The 19,591-nt window shown below is 41.2% G+C and overlaps 1 protein-coding gene across 3 annotated transcripts; it reads right to left on the bottom strand.

Annotated features, from left to right (window-relative positions):
- Positions 1-9,876: 9,876 nt before the first annotated feature.
- Positions 9,877-12,946, bottom strand: LOC123519018. Of its 3 annotated transcripts, none has more exons than XM_045280138.1 (10): positions 12,822-12,946; positions 12,500-12,551; positions 12,166-12,296; positions 11,716-11,980; positions 11,493-11,598; positions 11,258-11,402; positions 11,052-11,162; positions 10,812-10,882; positions 10,388-10,573; positions 9,877-10,081 (listed from the first exon to the last, which is right to left on the bottom strand). In XM_045280138.1, the coding sequence occupies exons 1-10, from the start codon at positions 12,866-12,868 to the stop codon at positions 10,077-10,079; spliced, it is 1,119 nt and encodes a 372-aa protein (XP_045136073.1). In that variant the 5' UTR covers positions 12,869-12,946; the 3' UTR covers positions 9,877-10,076. The 3 variants fall into 3 exon arrangements, with proteins under 3 accessions (XP_045136073.1, XP_045136074.1, XP_045136075.1); XM_045280139.1 differs by having other exon boundaries at positions 11,493-11,630; positions 11,766-11,980; XM_045280140.1 differs by lacking the exon at positions 11,493-11,598 and having other exon boundaries at positions 11,766-11,980.
- Positions 12,947-19,591: the final 6,645 nt, after the last annotated feature.

Below are 19,591 nucleotides of genomic sequence, written 5' to 3'. Positions count from 1 at the left end.
GCTCGCTCCGTAATGAGGAAGACTGGCTGGGTGACCAGCAGACGACCGAGGTGAATTACACACACACACACACACACACACACACACACACACACACACACACACACACACACACACACACACAGAGCCATTGAACGTATGTGCATTACTGTGGAACATTTTTATATATGTAACAATTTGTGTTGTATTGCCTGTCGAGCGCAGCTTTGAACATCTATTATATTTTATGAATATTGGAAAACCTTTCAAATTTGTCGAATAGCTTTGTTTTCTTGTTAATTCTATACATCACTTTACTATTTCGCTTAACTACCGGAGTGTGAAAATGCATATTTGCATGCCTGCTTGTCTGACTGATTGCTTGCCTTCTGTTTGTCTGCATCTGCCTGTGTTTCTGTCTCTGTCTGAATATAACACTGTAGCTCTAACCCTTTTATTTATATGGTAACTATGGTACTTCTTTGTTTAAATTCACAACCATTGCAGATATGTTTTAAATAGGCACATAAAATAGTAAATACGTTATTAGTTTTGTTTTGTATAAGCTACAAAGCAAATTAGGTGCCCAAAACCCTGTGTAAATGGGAACTGCCTAATAGTGAAAGGATTGATATATACACATTTGTCTCCGTGTCTATATATTTGTTTGTCTATCTGCCTTTGCGTTCATCACAGATCCAAATTCACTTTATGCTGTCCATTCAAATTATTCTGAAAAATATCAAGAATTATAATGACACGTGTGAGTCAGGAGTCTGAGAGCTAAGGAGTAAATACACACAAATGACTGATTGTATGTATGTCTATTGTTCTTGCGTTCAGCATTCAATACCCAGCCACACAATCATCACAATTCAAGGATTGTAAACATACTAAGAATTATGAAGACACGCGGCGATGGGTTAGAATGGAGAGGAAAAGTTCATTGCTATTGTTTGTATTGCGTCGAGAGCGTGGTGGGCGTCGCGTGTCACTGCTGGTGGTGGTCTGAGAGTGCAAAAGGTCCGGCTGGCTGTCTGGCTACACGTGGCTGGCCTCGGGGGGCAGGGAGAAGTGTGGCAACAATGGCAGAGGTCGAGGTAAATGAGTGTAATATTCCAGGCTGCGTTAGTCAATATATGCAAATTGTGCGTCTAAGTAAGAATGATTAGGAATGACAGAGCTACCTAGAATCCTCAGAGTCTATATTCAAGGCTTGTTACTTTATATTTATATGGTGTGCTATAGATAGATATTTCAAGGTGGGGATTGTATTTATTACAGTTCCCGCCCCCTTTGTCTCTTCCATCGTTGTATATCCAGGAGTGATCTGACTGGAACGACACACACACACACAGAGAGAGAGAGAGAGAGAGAGAGAGAGAGAGAGAGAGAGAGAGAGAGAGAGAGAGAGAGTGAGAGAGCATACCTTTCAAATTTCCCTTTCACAGGAAGGAGAAAGGGTCACACACACACACACACACACACACACACACACACACACACACACACACACACACACACACACACACACACTAAACAAGCGGCAAGTCATGATTATACTGTCTCTGTTCTGCAGTAATGTATAAATGACCTTGCAGCCTCGTCTCTAGGTTATACTGTGATACCTTGATAAGCCTGTGTGTGTGTGTGTGTGTGTGTGTGTGTGTGTGTGTGTGTGTGTGACGGGTGAGTCCTGGGGAAATCTCTGGCATACATTTCTTGGCGCTGGGCCCGACACGCAAGGACGAGCGGAGACTAATGGTGGGTAGTGTGTGTGTGTGTGTGTGTGTGTGTGTGTGTGTGTGTGTGTGTGTGTGTGTGTGTGTGTGTGCTGTATCTAGGTTATGCTGTGTTATGGCTTGGTTGCCTACTCTCTCTCTCTCTCTCTCTCTCTCTCTCTCTCTCTCTCTCTCTCTCTCTCTCTCTCTCTCTCTCTCTCTCTCTCTCTCTCTCTCTCTCTCTCTCTCTCTCTCACACACACACACACACACACACACACACACACACACACACACACACACACACACACACACACACACACACACACACACACACACACACTCACTCACATACACACGCTTTCAAATTTAGAATCGAGGTTGTGTTTTACTGCAGTGGGCGGAAAAAAACTTGTGGCCAGACCAATCTTTCAGGCCAGCCGGGTGGTGACCGCAGGACAGAGGAAGGCAGCGCTCCACTGAGCTCCCAAACCGCTAGTGGTCCTTTCCTACTAATAGGTTTTCTGTGGACAACAATGGAATGGCATCTTTTTTTTTTTCTCCAAAATAATTCGAGTTCTTCAGAGTTGTCGGGCATTGGTGGAACGGGCGGATCTTAACAAGCAGCGGGAGGGCGCCGACCAAGACAGGAGGGAGTTTGTCTGTCAGCCTCGTGGGAAGACAGACGTTTTAAAAGACTTGATTTGATATGTATCTTTGCCTTAAGACTCTTGTTCGACTGCCAACAAGGAGATACGAAACTCGTGATAACGGTAGTCGCCATGTGGTGGACGATGAAGTTTGTATATAGAAAAGGTAGTATTTTGTTGAGTTTACGTATATTTACAACTATAATAAAATCCAATTCAGCCCTACTTCAAGTCCAGGTAGCCCAGACAGCGGCATCAAGGAGTACAAGGTATTCGAACAGAAGTAATAAGACTACTCGTCCCCCGTGGCAGCGAGGTGGGAAGTTCTGTAAATGTTATTGGCTCCGTGTTGCTCCCTCACTCCAGGACGAGACCAAATTAGTCTGTGATATGTAAGTCTTCAACAATTTGTGAACCAAACGAGTGACGTGTGTGTGTGTGTGTGTGTGTGTGTGTGTGTGTGTGTGTGTGTGTGTGTGTGTGTGTATGTAATTCACCTCGGTCGCCTGCTGGTCACCCAGCCAGTCTTCTCCATTACGGAGCGAGCTCAGAGCTCATAGACCGATCTTCGGGTAGGACTGAGACCACAACACACTCCACACACCGGGAAAGCGAGGCCACAACTCCTCGAGTTACATCCCGTACCTATTTACTGCTAGGTGAACAGGGGCCACACATTAAGAGGCTTGCCCATTTGCCTCGCCGCGCCGGGACTCGAGCCCGGGCCTCTCGATTGTGACTCGAGCGTGCTAACCACTACACTACGTGGTGTGTAGTGTCGTGTGTGTGTGTGTGTGTGTGTGTGTGTGTGTGATCTTGTCATATCTCGCAATATATCCCTCACTCGACATCACTAAATAACCTAAGGTAACTTCGTACTTTCGCTCTAGTGACCTCTCCTGGGAAGTTCTAGAGATATATCAGATGACTATTTTCCTAATCTTTCTTAATGGCAGAGAGAACGCTGGCATCATTCATCATTAAAGTGACGGAAGAAACAAGCTAAGCCGTCACACTTTCCGCGAGGAGTAAAGCAATTCCGGGAAGTAAAAATGATGTTGCGAGTTTCATTTTATCGGGAGATGCACAAAGAATTTTTTGCTATTAACTTTCTTTTTATTTCTGTCGGTTACTACAAACTTGAGAACTTATTCTATTCGTATGCCAGCACCACACTCCCTCTCCTATACTCGTGATATCAACAAACTCTAGCAATAAATTCTGACGCCTTTATGGGTTCCTGTTTACTTTCCTTAGCACTCCAGGACAGGTGTTGCTTGTCTCACCGGCTGTCACTCACCTACCCTCCCCAAGTGGCGCATGACAACCACCTATTCACAATACTTATTACATTTCCTCTTTACGTGGGTATAAACAACACTTTTTGGTCGTATAGCCCACCACCAACCAACCTACCATACACGCTTCCCCCCCTCTCTCTCTCTCTCTCTCTCTCTCTCTCTCTCTCTCTCTCTCTCTCTCTCTCTGCCAATAGCACCGTGACGTTTTCGCTCGCTGGTTGCCATGGTGACGCGAGACCTTCCCTCACATAGGCTCCCTCCTCGGCTTTTGTTTACATAAGGCCAGCAGCTTTGACGGAAGTTTCTTAAGTAGCTGAGAGTCAAGTAGTTATTTTTGTATTGTGTTGTACCGCGGGAAAGAGAGAAAGAAAGGAGGGAAAGTGTGAGGAGGGTGTTAGACAGACAGAGAGAGAGAGAGAGAGAGAGAGAGAGAGAGAGAGAGAGAGAGAGAGAGAGAGAGAGAGAGAGAACAGGATAAGCAGATAATGAAGGCAGTCAGCAGTATAAAGAACACCAGAACACATCATTTTGAGGAGGATATTCTGACTGTGTTGTGATGTCGAAGGTTTAGTGGTTGAGGAGGGAGAGGAGGGTAAGTAGGAGGAGGAGGAGGGAAAGGAGAAGGAGGAGGCGAAGTAAAAGGAAAAAAAACAAAGAAGGAAAGAATGTAACAAAGTGAGAAGCAGGAGGTGGAAAGATAAAAGAAAAATGAGGAAGAGGAGGGAGAAGGAAGGGAGAAGAAGCAAGGAAGGAGGGAAGGTAACATGATGTGAGGACAAGGAACAGGAAACGTGGTGAGAGCGAAAGGTGAGAAGGAAGGAAAGGAAAACAAACGCGAGGGGAGCAAAAGCCTCACAAGTTACTGGTTATTATTGTTACTTACTCAGAGTGCGTCGCGGCAAAAGTAAGACAAGGAAGCTTAGAGGAAGGAAGAACAAATAGAACCAGACCTTTTGACCGTTAGGAGGCTGTTTATGATTGAATTTAGTATCAGAACTGATGTGTAAGAAACGTGATATAGTTAAGAAGGTAAAGTAAAGACAAGGATCTAAACGAAAGGAAGAGGATACAACAACATTAAGAAATTGTTTATGACCGTAATTAGTACCAGGAATGAGCTGTAAAAAAACATTGTCTAGTGAAGACGAAGGCAAGTAGAGTAATAGAGAGGGACGAAGGATAGAATATAAGAAAAATGGAACTGAGTTAAAGGAGAGAGAAAAAAAAAGAGCAAGAGGTTGAGAGTTACGCGCATAATTAGTTGAAAATAAGAGAAACATGAGAGACGAGAAAAAAGAACCAAACGATATCACTGGAAATTAATTCAACACGATGATTAATATTCCTGGTGTGTCTCCTCCTGACAGAAAGGGAAGGGAGCGGGGACTTCCCTTCCCCTTTCTAGGCGAGGGGAAGATGCTACAGTAGGGAGTGATGATAATGAAGCTCGTATGGTGATGCTGCCGTGCTGACACTGATGGTGAAGCCTGCTAGTAATTGAGTCACGGTTCTCTGTGGTGACTAAGGCAAAGTGAAATATATTTGTAAACACGATGCTCATGTCTCTCTCTCTCTCTCTCTCTCTCTCTCTCTCTCTCTCTCTCTCTCTCTCTCTCTCTCTTCTTTTTCTTTTTTTTCTTCTTCATTCATTAATTTATTCCTTCCTCCCTTCCTTCCCTCACTCGCTTAACGAAATAAAAGTCCTTGCAAAGCTATGTACATTACCACATCCTCGATTTCTGCTCCCACAATACCACCTCTCCTTTGAGTCTCCAGTTCCCGCCTAACACTGCTGTCCGCCTTGTCTCTCGCTTCTCACACCTCCACTAACTCTCCCTCCTCACTCCTCGTCGCCTCGTCTTGCCTCCGCCACGGTCATCTGGAATTCTGTGGCTGCGCTTTAGTTGGAGTCGTCTGTAACTAAGACTTTCCTGCCGCGTCCCATGGCTTGTACCGAGGACGTAGCGGTGATAGTGGTGGTGTCCTTCAAGGATTCTTCTTTCTCTTTTTTTTTTCTTCTTCCACCTCCTTGATATATTCCTCGTCCTCCTTCTCGTTCTTCTCTTTTCCTACTCGACACCTTCTCTCTCTGCTCGCTTCTTGTTCTCGTTGTTTTTTCTTGTTTTGTTCTTCTTTCCTTGTTCTTGTTATTTTCATATATCTCTCTATGATTGTGTTGATTTTCTTTTTTTCCTTCGTCATCGTCGTCGTCTTCGTCGTCGTCGTGGTCCTCCTCCTCCTCCTCCTCTTGACGTAAGCCTCCACTCTTATCTTATTGAAGACGGTTACGAGTACAGCATGTATTTTTGTTGCACAGAGAGGAAGTTGACCAAAAGCCACAAAACGAATTCCAAAGAGAGAAAGAGAAAAGAAGAGGAAGAGAAAATAGAAATAAAAACCTTAAGTCCCGCTACACGCAACTCCCTTTAAGACGAGGTGAAAGAGTTCGAAAAAGACAAGTCAATTTAGTTTCTGAGGCATCCTGATACTCCCGCCCTCTCTTGAAGGAAGTTAAGTCTTGTGAAGGTGGAAAACAGGAGGAGAAGGAGAAAAGGAAGAGGACTGCAGACTGGTTCAATTCTCTCTCTCTCTCTCTCTCTCTCTCTCTCTCTCTCTCTCTCTCTCTCTCTCTCTCTCTCTCTCTCTCTCTCTCTCTCTCTCTCTCTCTCTCTCTCTCTCTTGCAAAAGGAAAGGATGGACTGAACAAAGGTACCAGTTTTATATTCCATTACGTGGCGAAATGGACAGGATAAGGATGAGAGTGAGCAGAAAATCTTGTGCATTGCAGGTAACAAGGGATGCGGGGACGAGTTTATTGGGGTAGTAACCATGAAAATAGCAAGAGAAGCAACGTCGCAATGGTCTGTGAGAGACTGGGGAGAGTCAATTAAAGGAGGGGAATTGACGGGAAGAGTACCCTTTGATTCCACCCTATTTAGAAGCGGTGTGAGGGTGAGCCAGGCATCGGAGACGTACTTCACACAAGGGCAACCGAGGCAGGTAGATTGAAGTGAGATTTAAAGGCCATTGGGCGACCACTGCTCATTCTGTAGAGATTCATTGAAAATTACTAATTCCTGTCTATCAAACGACGATGGAAAATGTCATCACCAGCGATTGAGTGAAAGAGTGGAAGGAGCCACTGAATTCCAGGGGAAATTAATGACTAGGAACTGGTAATAGAATCGCATGGACAGCCGCGGAGCATCAATTAACTAGTGTCTGCTGAGATAGAGAGCGAAGAGAGAGAGAGAGAGAGAGAGAGAGAGAGAGAGAGGGAGAGGAGAGGAGAGAGAGTACTAAAGATAACATCGAGAAGCACCTTCCTGTCTCCTGAATAGCATACAACTTGATACGATTCAGTAAATATTAAAGGATGATAAAATTTTGAGCACCACATCACATCTTCAGTCCACCTTGACGGCACCAAACTCTCCCCTCGCATTTATATTTATTTCATACATCCCCGCACCTTCCCTCACCACATTCGGCATGCGCCCCTCACTCCCCTAAGCAATATAATGTTCAAAATACTCCTGATCTTCCCTGCTTCTTTTTTTACTGTCGTTCCCGATACTCACTCCCTTCCATGCAGTCTTGAAAATTATTCACTGACACACTAGGAATAATTTCCGTATATTTCTATCTAGACTTTTTCTCGATTTTAGTTATTCATCTCAAAAAAATCTTTCAGTATACAACATTATCTTGTTCATCAAGACACCGTACACCTGCCTCGATACTTCCACGATTTCACTGTTTACTTAAAGCTAATCAGTCACCATATTTATGTGTTGCTTTCTTCTTTCATTTCTCTCTACACTTTCATTCATATTCAGTGCTTATCTCGACTTTTTTTTTCACCTCGTGACACCAATGCTTGACTGACTTCATATATGCATCATCTGCTACTAGTCCGTCTGATACTATTTTTCCCTTTCTTAATATCTTCTCATCACGCATCTTGGTATTCAAAGTGCTCTAGTTCACCAATCTGCTTTAAGACCATCACTCTTCAAATGCAGCTGGTGAAAGTATAACAATCATGCGTCATTGTTTTTTCCTCCTAGCGCTTCTATCTTTTACAGCAACCTCTTTCTGGTGTAGTGGTTGTACTTCGTTTGCGTCAGTGTGAGTCTTGAGTTTTGCGCCCTTAACAGCTCTGCAAGGGTCGCTGGGGAAGGTGAGGCATACAGTAAGTACGTATTGCCCTCCGCCTATCCTCTTCGGCCTGCTCTTCTCTCTAAGCTTCTCCATATTGTGAGACGTGTGCTGTGTTTTGCTGCGAGGAATCTTTAATACTCACCTCTGTCGCAAAGGTTCAATGTTTACAGTAGAGGGACGAGGCACGAAGTTTGTGATATTTTTTGTTACTTGTTGTTGCTGTTGTTATTGTTTTTTTTTTTTTATTATTATTATTATTATTATTATTATTATTATTATTATTATTAATATTATTATTTTTATTTTTATTATTATTGTTATTATTATTGACATTGTTATTGGTTGAAAAATAGTTTTTTTTTTTTTTTTTTTTTTGTGTGTGTGTGTGTGTGTGTGTGTGTGTGTGTGTGTGTGTGTGTGTGTTTTCCTTATGGACGCCCTAAGTATGTAAATGTATCAACGCAGCTTGGTAGATAGACGTGTAAGTAACACACACACACACACACACACACACACACACAGACACCATGAATCTCAACACTGGTACCAAGAAGCTCTACAACTGATATCCTCGATCCTAACTGTAATATGCGATTTTCTCACTAGCAGGAAACCGACAAAGTTCGCAATGCTCACCCGAAAGAAAAGGCTAAGCTAATGTTCTCAATGATCCGAGTGTTTGCTCTTTTGCGGCTTGTATTCTCTCACCTCCCACTTCCATCCATGCGTCAGTCTTCATATTGCTTCATTTGTTCCTCGTTTTCTCTTCTGAAAGAGTGATTTTGATATGCTGAATGTCAAATTTCCACCAAAAAATATCGTCCTGGACAAAAAATACAAGTTCTCGTGGATAGTTTTCCTGGCGCTACTGTGTGTCTCTGGCGGCGGTTCGGTGCTCCGGAAGGGACAGGGAACAGGTACAGCGGCACGGAACAGGTGTGTACCCTTTGATACTAGCACAGCCGGAAGAAGGATTGAAAAATGTTGGCGATCAAAGTGTTCGTCGTTTTGTCGGATGTGAAACGTTTTACAGAAGCTCAAGTGGAGTGCTCCTCTGCCTGACTCTCGACAGTGTTTTGCAGTGCACCGCCCTCGCCTAGCCGCGCGTGGCCGTCACTGAATTTAAGTCCTGCTGGTGTACGCTTGCAGTTTTCCTCCAATCTTTTCCAGGAAACTTTACAATTTTCTGGAGTTGGAGCGCCGGCATCGAACGCTAAGAGGGTTTACACTATCTTTTTTCCTTAGTTTCCATAATTTTATCACAACTCTCTTATGCCTTCCAAGTAAAAGCAGCGCTGCACCGACCGTGCTCACTGGCAGAAAGCAGCAAAGTTTAAAGGAAAAGTTTATGTCCCAAGGCTTTTGTTGTCCCTGCCAGTGTAGTGTTGCGGACTAGTTTTCACTTTATACTCGTCTTTCTTGTTACATTAGTGTTGCTGATGGTGCAGTTCACTCGATGAACTTTAGATAGAAGTAAGACCCGATTGAAGTTATCTTCATTTGATGTCCTACATCTTTTTATTGGTAATTCTTATATTTTCTTATTCTTCTCAAACTTGCAGATCTTGAACTTTTCTCTGTGAGTAAAAGCCAGACGTGAGGGACGCCATGAAGGCATTAAAAATATATTACAGCTTGACTAAACTTCCAATTATATCTGAGAAAAACAACTGCTAGCGGTCTTTTTAGTGTAAGAAGAGCAGGACAGTGACGAAGTCTGAGGCTTAAGAAATAAGAGGAAAGAGTTTGATTAAGAAAGGAGGTTGGCAGGAATGTTCAAGTAATTGGAATGCTCAATTATCAGTTATGAACAGGAATGGGTATACGAACACATTAAGGGATTGGCCACGGTAGGCTCACTGTCTTTGGCCGCTCTGTGTTCTTGACCTTGTGTTGTTGTTGTACCGTCAGGAGGTCACTCTACCCACGCAGCCTCTCCACATCACCGTAATAACGTCGGCATTCACACCACAAGTCTAGGATACGCTTCACTTGTACATTTCTCACGCTTCACTTGTACATTTCTCACGTTAACAAGGTAGAAAAGTGAAAGATACATCATGTATGGCTTACTGTATATATTAATTACATTAGTTATTATATAAGAGCGGAAATGCTTTACAATAGTTGTAAGAGAGGCGAGAATACAAGTCTCTCTGGCGTCACTTAAGTCTTCCCAGACTCATGTCACTCGCATGCAAGGCGTCACTGCATGCTTCCCAGGCTATCTCACTTACGAGCAGGGGTCACTGTTTCTATTGTTACTCTGAAAAGAAAGGTTCAGGTTGAAAAGACTTATGATAACAGCAGTAATTAGGATTGCATGTGGATCACTAAGGAGCAAAATTCCATATTACTGAAAACTGTTGCGTTTATTATTACCCGTAAATTTGTGTATCAGTCAGATACCATAATTATTGTCTATTAGTTAATGTTTGCCGGTGATATATTCAAGCAGTGTCTAAGAGCCAAGTCAAATCAGTTCCTACATTGGCACCAAATTTTTCTCGTGAAGCAATCATTAATACTATAAAGCATTTTGCAACAGGTCGCCAGCAGTACTCATGCTTACCCAAGATGAAATAGACCAAAACAGCGATGAAGATAATGACAACTCCCACAACAATCAAACTCCATCCACACCGGTGCAATCGTTTCAGTTTTTGGAACCTGGCAGTGACGGTGGCTTGGGACATAGGTTCATTGTTGACTTGTCGTTTTGAAGGCTGCGACGTGAAGGTTGGGCTCCCATCTTTCCCTGTCAAAGAGATACAACTGGATGTAGTTCATTTGTTTCACTTGACTAAAACATTATCTCAGTGTAAAATAAGGTTTCTTCCACTGGACTCCCAGAACTTCCATCGTGTGCAGTGAGTTACTTTTCTAGAAGCCGTTTCAGCATTACAAGTTTATGACATCAGTCTATGTACTGTACATGCAGGATCCCTTTCAATCCCAACCATTACAAACAATTACGTGTCTTGCAACTGAAATACCGATGGACTGTAGCGGTGTGTGTCTCAGAGTGTAGGTGGAGACGCCCTTCTCCTCGGGAGGATAGCAATGGCTGTGGAAAGAACAAAAAAATATAAACAGTTATTGAAATTCCCTCCAAGTCCTACAATTAACTAGCTAAAACAACTCATTTATTGAAAACCATTTTCTTGCACATTATTTCTGTGTGAAAGAATCAAAGTAAAGATGAATTGCATGTGTGCCTCGGTGCTTTCTCTCACCACAGCTCTGAGGAGAAGGAGTCCTGGTCGAAGTCCAGGGTGATGGGGCTGAGTAGTCCTTCGTTGGATTCTTGGGCAATCTCACGCATTAGACTCGCATCACTCTGCACACTGCGAGGTTCAGATATGCAAGCATATACAATTACTCGATTGTAACACTTCCTTCCCAGCACAATATTACATCCAAGTTTCGACATAGGACTTGCCTCTCCTCCCAAAAAGGTACGGAGGTTCTTTCTCCTCCGAATGTTTTACATTTATCGTTGATGACGTACGTTCTTGAGGCAGACTCACAAGGCTGCACTGTCAAAGACCTACTTTCACTCTCGCCGCAGTCATCCTTGGTATGACCTGCAGCAATGTATAAATAACAAATCTTAATTGTTAAATTGGATTAATAATCCTTTGGATTATTCTAATCATTGCTTTATGGAAATTCACCCATTTTTGGAGAGCCACCAGACGAGTACACATTAATGACAGGAGCCTTTAAACCTCCAGGTGCGTGGAAGTCCCCAGGTCGGAAGGTGTCAAGGCCAACTGAAGTCTGTAACTTAATAATATTATGAACACGTCGCGCTAAAATAAAAGGAAATTTTTAATGATTAGATAATCAAATATAACCCCAATGTTGCCTTTCCTCATAGGCAAAAACGTCACTCGCCATATTGTTATGGGGCAAGAAGTATCGTTCAACGAGTTCTGGAGACGAACCGTCTGGAGAAACGTGGGTCTTTGTGGGGAGTGAACTGGAGGATTTTGACAAGTGACTCTTAGCTGTATTGAAGGAGTCTGCACCAGACTCGGGTGTAACCGGGGAGTAAGGAGACAGACCCGGCGAGCAGTATTTGTCCTCGTCATGACAGTCTTCCATGACTGGAACTTGTGCGTTTACGTTCAGCACCCCTAGGTTGTCAAGATTTTCCCATCTGCAAAATGTTTACCAAATTGCCAGAAGAAAAATTTTGATAACTAAAACCTACTCACGAGACCAGGCTAGAGTTCAAAGTATCAAAAATACTACATATTACGCTACTGTTACTTTTTTTCTAATCGTTTAACTTTCATTAGAACATTCCAGCTTCCAGCTTTAAAGAATTAACCACACACCTACCTGACATAGGAATACCCATCGGGTCCAGTGTGGTCAGCCTGGCGAATCAGAACCTCTGACGGTTTGATATTGGTGTCGTCGTCGATCTTGCCGTCTCTCTGTCGCTTCCTCTTCAAGTACTCCTGCATCACCTGCCTCACAGACCGTCTCCATCAGGACACTCACATCTTGCCATCAACTCCACATACTGTGCACATGTAATACTTTCATGCTGACCAAGTACACGCCAATATAGAGTGAACTAGTGAATAAGAGTTTGTAGAAATACTGAACTGCATTTCAGTCTACTGCACCTGAAGATCTGGAATCTACTAATTTCATCTCACACACTCACCTCACTGTAGCGGCGGTTGCAGGTCTGACTAGGTTTTGTAGCATCTACTGTCCTGGAACAAAATGAACATTGCTTAGAACTTTGTATCGTGTTTTTTTTTCAAGATCATCGACTTAACTTAAGATTTCCGTTTTTTTTTTTATTTTTAGGCAAATTGGATTGACTCTCCTGATCCCGCGTCACCACAACAAACCATCACCTTCGCCGCAAAGAGCAAGTCAGAGCTAGTGACGCCGTGTTATTGCTCAGTATTTCAGTTATCGGTGATAAACTACTTAAAACTTGAAAATATTTGCGTCATATAGGTATTAACGCTACTCACATTAGTCGGTTATCGGTAGTAGAAGAAACACAATCCTCCTGGGACATGGTTATGAGTACACTGTCTTTACTTTGCCTACGTCTAATGGGATGCCGCCCTCTAGAGCTCCCAGGTTTCTAATGCTTTGAAGAAGGATTGAACTCCCTCTTTGGTTCCGATCCGAAAAAGCAAAGCTGCTCCGTTTAGGTTTCATTTCTCTCTTTTTTTTTTTCTCCGTTGTCATGAACAATGTAAATTATTTATCCTTTCTCTTTCCTTTATCATCTTCTTATTCATTCCTTTCAATTACGTTTCGCTTTTACATTTAGTGAGCAAACTCTGTGCAAAGTTCAGAGTTTCATAAAAATTTTATCGTATTTTCTTGATCGTAAACCTCATATTGTGTAAGTTGCGAGTCCGAAGCCATGAAAGCTACACGTTTTTTTTTTCTGATCCTAGATAGTACATACATTATAGTGTTCAGTTACTTTGAAACATAGGAAAGAGAAAGGGAGGAGGAACACTAAAGATTTGGATGGAAGATTAAGAGACAAACAACCGCTTTGTAAGAGACTAAACCATGGAAAAGTCAGAATTACGGAAACAAATTCACTTAAATCACCTGAAAACGACTCCTTTCTCTCACATACACTTTGTTGCTCAGTGAACAGGTCCTATTGGCGTCATTGTTTACATGAGTTTAAGTCTCAAAGAAAGGAACGGAAATCTAAGAAAGGCAAATGATTTTCAGAGTTCGTGTTTGATATAATTTCTCCTTCCGTCCTCGCCCCCTGCCGCCCCCCTCCTCTCTCTCTCTCTCTCTCTCTCTCTCTCTCTCTCTCTCTCTCTCTCTCTCTCTCTCTCTCTCTCTCTCTCTCTCTCTCTCTCTCTCTCTCTCTCGTAATTTAGTGGCATACTCTGCAACAGTTCAACGCAGGGCCGACACAGGAATAGTAACTTGCCGGAACATTGAAACGATGCAGGAAGTTAGGGTTTCGGACGGTGCTTCATGTCATGTTCTGGTTTTCGCTCCTTACTGAAACTCTAAATACTATCATGCTTCCGTAGCTGAGTGAAGGTATATTTCCACCTATCACTGACGGAGTGCTACCAAAATTCCTAAGTCTTTGTCTTTTCACACCGGTACAGTGTTACCTGGCCTTGAAAGATATAAGATCATAAGAACATAAAGAAATAAATCTTTACGAATCAGTCAGGCATACAGTTGGCAATTCTTAACGTTATAAAACATAATTACCTGTTCCTACCTGTCATCCCCATACGCATTCATTCATCTGTTGTCACGTTTAGCTTATAGTGACTCGGCATTACCAAGATCAAGTTTGCGAGGTGACATTTGAGTAAAGTCTCTTAGAAATGGATTTTTGATATTATGACGTGTTAGCATTGTTGTTATGAAATGATATTGAGAAACTGTGACGTCACACAATATTATGATACATCTATTTAATACCGGACAGGTTTTGGTATTTATAAGGATTATAATTTTCAAGCTTTCTGACGGAAAAATACTAAGGTATACATTTAACTTACTAGTTATTTTGTGTTAATGACCTCAGTGTTAATTGGATCCATAAATTCATTCATAAAACAATGAGGGATAATTATTTATATGAATTAGTCCTGTGTGTCATCAGACGCAGAAAATATAGGCCGATGAAGGCCATTGAAATTAGTGGTGGCCGAGAGGAGGTCGATGGTTGGGGGGGATGTGGCGGGGCGCCTGGCCATGTGAGGGTGGTAGGATTGGCTTGTGAGGAGAGGAGGTGCCTCTGTTTGATGAGGTTATCATCAGGTTTGTGTCTAATATTTTTCCAGAGTTACTATACACTTCCTAAATAGATGTCAGAAAGTTTCATGTGTTACATGTCTTAAACTCAAATACAAATTGATATATACACTAAAGGACTACTTTATAACGAAGACTTACAGATAGATACTGCTTCTTTGCTTGAATGTTTGTACGATGATAAAGGAACTTTGTTCAAACTTTTTCGTTACATTTATCATCTTCATCTGTTTTATTTTTTCTTGGTTTATTGATTATATATATATATATATATATATATATATATATATATATATATATATATATATATATATATATATATATATATATATATATATATATATATATATATATATATATATATATATATATATATATATATATATATATATATATATATATATATATATATATATATATATATATATATATATATATATATATATATATATATATATATATATATATATATATATATATATATATATATATATATATATATATATATTGCATACACAATTTTTTTCATAAGACACAAGGAAGTGGAGACTTGAATAAGTTATGAGTGCTTGAATTATTATACATTATTCGATTTGCGAGTATTGGTATCATAATATTTGTTATTGTTCATATCATATTATATCCGATTTTCTTTACTTATCAACTGTGGCCGCTAATGAAGAGCAAAAGTATATTGCATTTGCTTTCAGACGCAATTTACGGGTAGCATGAGAAATGTCTCGTTTCGCATTATAAGTATTTTATTTAATGGTGTATTTGCTATCATTTTTTTTTTTTATCATTTTTATGTAACAATTGTAATTCACATTTCACGAGCGATGCTTTTCATAATTAATTTTCTTATTGAAGCAATAAGGAATATGAAATGTCGCTGGATATAATAATTTTACATTCAAGCGTTAAAATTTAATTCAGTTTCTTTTACCCTCTTTTTTTTTTTTTTTTAAGCTGTAACATTTTTTTTTTTTTTTTTATGATTCACGAAATATGTGTAATGTCAATTTTAATGTATTCATATTGAGTGAACGAGACATGTGTTGAAGTTTTGATCGTGTCATTCGTCTGGAGAGAGAGAGAGAGAGAGAGAGAGAGAGAGAGAGAGAGAGAGAGATGATTATGTTTGAGGTTACGTATCGAGAAGCCTTCGGAAGAAATTGGAATTCTATTAAAACATAATTTATCTTATTCGAGAGAGAGAGAGAGAGAGAGAGAGAGAGAGAGAGAGAGAGAGAGAGAGAGAGAGAGAGAGAGAGAGAGAGAGTGTGTGTGTGTGTGTGTGTGTGTGTGTGTGTTTGTGTGTGTGTCGCTGGAAGACAAAAAAAAATGGAGATTTACAGGAAGATAAAAAAAAAACATTCAAATATACAGGTAGACAGACAAACAGACAAAAAGACAGACAGAAAAACAAAATCGCAGACAAACATAAAAATAAACTCGTTGACATAAAGTGACAGATGCGCTTGGGTCCCTAACATAGGTACCACTATAAATAAAGTTGCCTGCACCACTAATGGGTGGAAGCTTAACAGCGTTTCCAATACTCTTCAAGTTACCTACAGGCGCTAAAGGCCAGGACATAAAAAGTAAAAGATTGGTAGAAATAAAACAGATACAGACAGATAGGAAATTGAGAAACTCACAGACATACTTATAGACAGACAGAAGGATGGGAAGACAGTTACAAAGGCAAACAGAAAAAAAAAAAAACCATTCACAGAGACAGACAGACGGAGAAAGAGACACACTATGGAAAAGTAAGTAATCATCATTAATCACGAAATCTGTTTGTAATCTTGTCTTCTGCAAATGCTTCCGCGTTGGGCGCTGCGGTGCTAGGTGCGGTAATTGGATTGGAATCAGGGGAAGGGGAAAGAGTGCGGACGCGAAACGAAGCTGGAAAGAAATTTTAAAAAGAGAGACAGGAAAGAAATATCTAACCAATCATCACACCAACCGTGCAAAAAAAACTTCATCTCTTCTTGTCAACAGACTGAATACTTCTACCTGAGCTACGGAAAAGGTAAACATTTATGTGCTACATGTGCTGCTTTGTTCCTTAAGGAAAGTATGTGTAGAGGATTTGAAAAGAATAAATGTAAAGGCGAAAAAGAAAAGAATAATTGTGATGATAATGATGATAATAATGATGATAATGATAATAATAATAATAATAATAATAATAATAATAATAATAATAATAATAGAAGAAGAAGAAAAAAAAAAAAGACTGCAGTAAAGGTAATGATATAAGTGCCATTGAACAAAGAGACAGAAAAGTTGCCACTCAAGTACCCGGTGTTGCTGTGTCTTACCACCATCACGCTGATCGGGAAATGAGGATGAGGACGGGATGATAATGATGGTGAGAGTGATGGTAGCGGTGATAGTGGTGATGGCGGTGATGGCTCTCCCTTGCCACACTCACTCGTCGCTTGTTAAGAAAATGATTAGAAAAAGAAAACAATAAAGAGTCGACGCCCACGAAAGGGAGGAACTTCAGACGGCTTTTTATTGTTGCCTCTTTTTTGCAGCTTTGTTTGTGGTTTGCGTGGCGGCTGTTAGTGGCGCGGCGAGGCTCGTTAGTGACTTGCTTGTTTATTGCAATGGTTTATTATCCCTATGAGTCAGTGGTGGTGTTTGTTTGGTCTCGCCTGTGTCATCTCTTATGGTCGTAGCGGTGATGTTACTGATAGTGGTGATGGAGATGGTGGTGAGAATATCCAAGGCTCTGTAAGTAATGGTGGTAGTTTTGATGGTGAGTCTTGCAAGATTTATAAATAGTAATGGTGATAGTAGTGGTGAAAAGTGTCAGCAGGTTTGCGGTGATTGTGATGGTGATTGGTTTCACTCTATAAAGGTAATGACTAATGACGAAGGTGGAAAGAAATGTGCTGCCAAGTGTGAGCCTGGTGGCTTCTTGCGGCTTTCCTTATTTTCATATTTTTTATTCCTGGTGATGCAGTACCTGGGAGACAAGGTTGAATAGCCCACCACGAGTTCAAAGGCCAAGGATACGGGTACGATTGTGAACACCACGACAAATTGCCACCTGGCGGAAAGGCCACCACCTGCCACCATCACCACTACCACTACCATCACCGCTGCTGTCACTGTCTGGATTCAAGTAACATACAAATTCTCTCTGTGTTTAGTGTTTTCTCTCAATCTTAAATCTTCTGATATATTGACAGTTCCCTCTGTAACCCTGAACGATTTCATTTGGCAAAAATATAACTTATAAAAGGTTTGAGCTGCTCTGTTATTCATCATGGCTCCTCTCAGTGGTACCTTTTGAAATCATATAGCTAGACTTATGCGTCAACATGTTGTTATTAACTTTACAGGGAAGTCAGAAATGTTGATAGAACTGACGCTTACAATATTCTCAAAATGACTCAAGATTCAAGGAAAACGCATTCAAGGTACGTAAATGTAAGATGTTATTCGGCTGATGACAAACGCTATATATTTTTTGAGGAATTCAAACTATAGATATTCAAGTCCTTATTATATAGATTTTTTTTTTCACTACGAACACAGACTACTGTATACGAGAAAAAAACAACAACAGCACTTCACATAAAAAAAAAGAGGAGAAAGAGGTTTTGCTAGTAGCTATGGTGACTGGAGTGGTATTTGAAGGCTGTTTAAAAAGGTAAGCAGATAATGTCAGTTGAGTCTGTGGTGGTGATTATGTAGGCAATGGTGGTTGTGGTACCGGTATTGTTTGGATGTCCTTCATGCCTTCATCCGACTTAACCCCCCTCCCACAAACACACACAGCTCAAGGATTCCAGTCAAAAATATATATATTGTTAGACTATAAACTTTGGTTCCTCGACTTTCTCTCTCTCTCTCTCTCTCTCTCTCTCTCTCTCTCTCTCTCTCTCTCTCTCTCTCTCTCTCTCTCTCACACACACACATCATCTAACAACAAGCCTTCTTTCCTTTTATTCTCAAATGTTGCTTGTTTTTTTTTCTGTAAAGTGTACGTGGAAGTTTTAGGTGAAGATTTTTTCTTTTTTTTTTTTTTTGTCTCCGAACACTACATTAGTAACCATAAAGAAAAAACCCACAAATAAACAAACATCCATCTACTCTGCAAGAAAATTCACAGGTCAACGCTTCTTTACAAGCACTATTTTATTTCCTTTCAAGTATCACTCAACTATTTTTTTCTTTCCCTTTTTTTTTTTTTTTTTTTTTTTACACACGCACTTCAAGTAATAGTTTTCAGTTCCAACACTTGTTTTTTTTTTTCTTTTATATTTTTTACCTGGCGGAACTCCACACCTTTTCTCCTCACGACTGCAGCAAAGAGCCGCTCAGGTGGTTTGGATAATTCATTTACCCTCCACCACCTGTGTCTGCCACCGGCCCGGCCTCACCTCACCCTCATCCTAACCTCTCTCTCTCTCTCTCTCTCTCTCTCTCTCTCTCTCTCTCTCTCTCTCTCTCTCTCTCTCTCTCTCTCTCTCTCTCTCTCTCTCTCTCTCTCTCTCTCTCTCGTCATCTCATATTTAGCACACACCCAGACCCCATCATCCTCTAATCTAGTCCTTGCTACGTGTTTCCCTCCCCTAACCCACCCTAACCTTCCCTCTCTTTCTTCTTTCCTTCTTTTCTCCTTATCTCCTTTCCCCTTGCGTCCCTCCCTCGGTCCATCCACCACAAAAGGCGCCCCTGCCATCAGCCTCCACTGCGGGTCAGCCTTGGTATTGACCTCACAAGAATGATGGCCGCTAGACTCCTCTGACGTGGTCCTGCACAAGAAATTTATCCCGTCGCACTCAAAAGGGAGGAGTTGTTAGGGGAAGGATGTGTGTGTGTGTATGTATGTGTGTGTGTGGCTGAGGAAGGTGGTGAGTTGGCCTGCTTGGTGTGTCTGTGTGTGTGTGTGTGTGTGTGAAAGTGTGTGGTTAAAAAGGGAAGTTTTTAGTGGTGGGTCTGATGGTTACAG

This window comes from Portunus trituberculatus, chromosome 44, assembly GCF_017591435.1.
Source record: "Portunus trituberculatus isolate SZX2019 chromosome 44, ASM1759143v1, whole genome shotgun sequence".
Taxonomy (NCBI): domain Eukaryota; kingdom Metazoa; phylum Arthropoda; class Malacostraca; order Decapoda; family Portunidae; genus Portunus; species Portunus trituberculatus.
Note: the sequence above shows the minus strand (reverse complement) of the source record. Positions and strands in the feature narration are given on the sequence as shown.

What these genes read in the sequence shown, in the direction of transcription:
- LOC123519018 (XM_045280138.1), bottom strand. Translation starts at nt 12,868, where the DNA reads ATGTCCCAGGAGGATTGTGTTTCTTCTACTACCGATAACCGACTAAT. An exon ending in GATGGGTATTCCTATGTCAG is followed by an intron (nt 11,981 to 12,165) that starts GTAGGTGTGTGG and finishes AACATTTTGCAG; the next exon opens with ATGGGAAAATCTTGACAACC. An exon ending in TCCTTCTCCTCAGAGCTGTG is followed by an intron (nt 10,883 to 11,051) that starts GTGAGAGAAAGC and finishes TTCTTTCCACAG; the next exon opens with CCATTGCTATCCTCCCGAGG.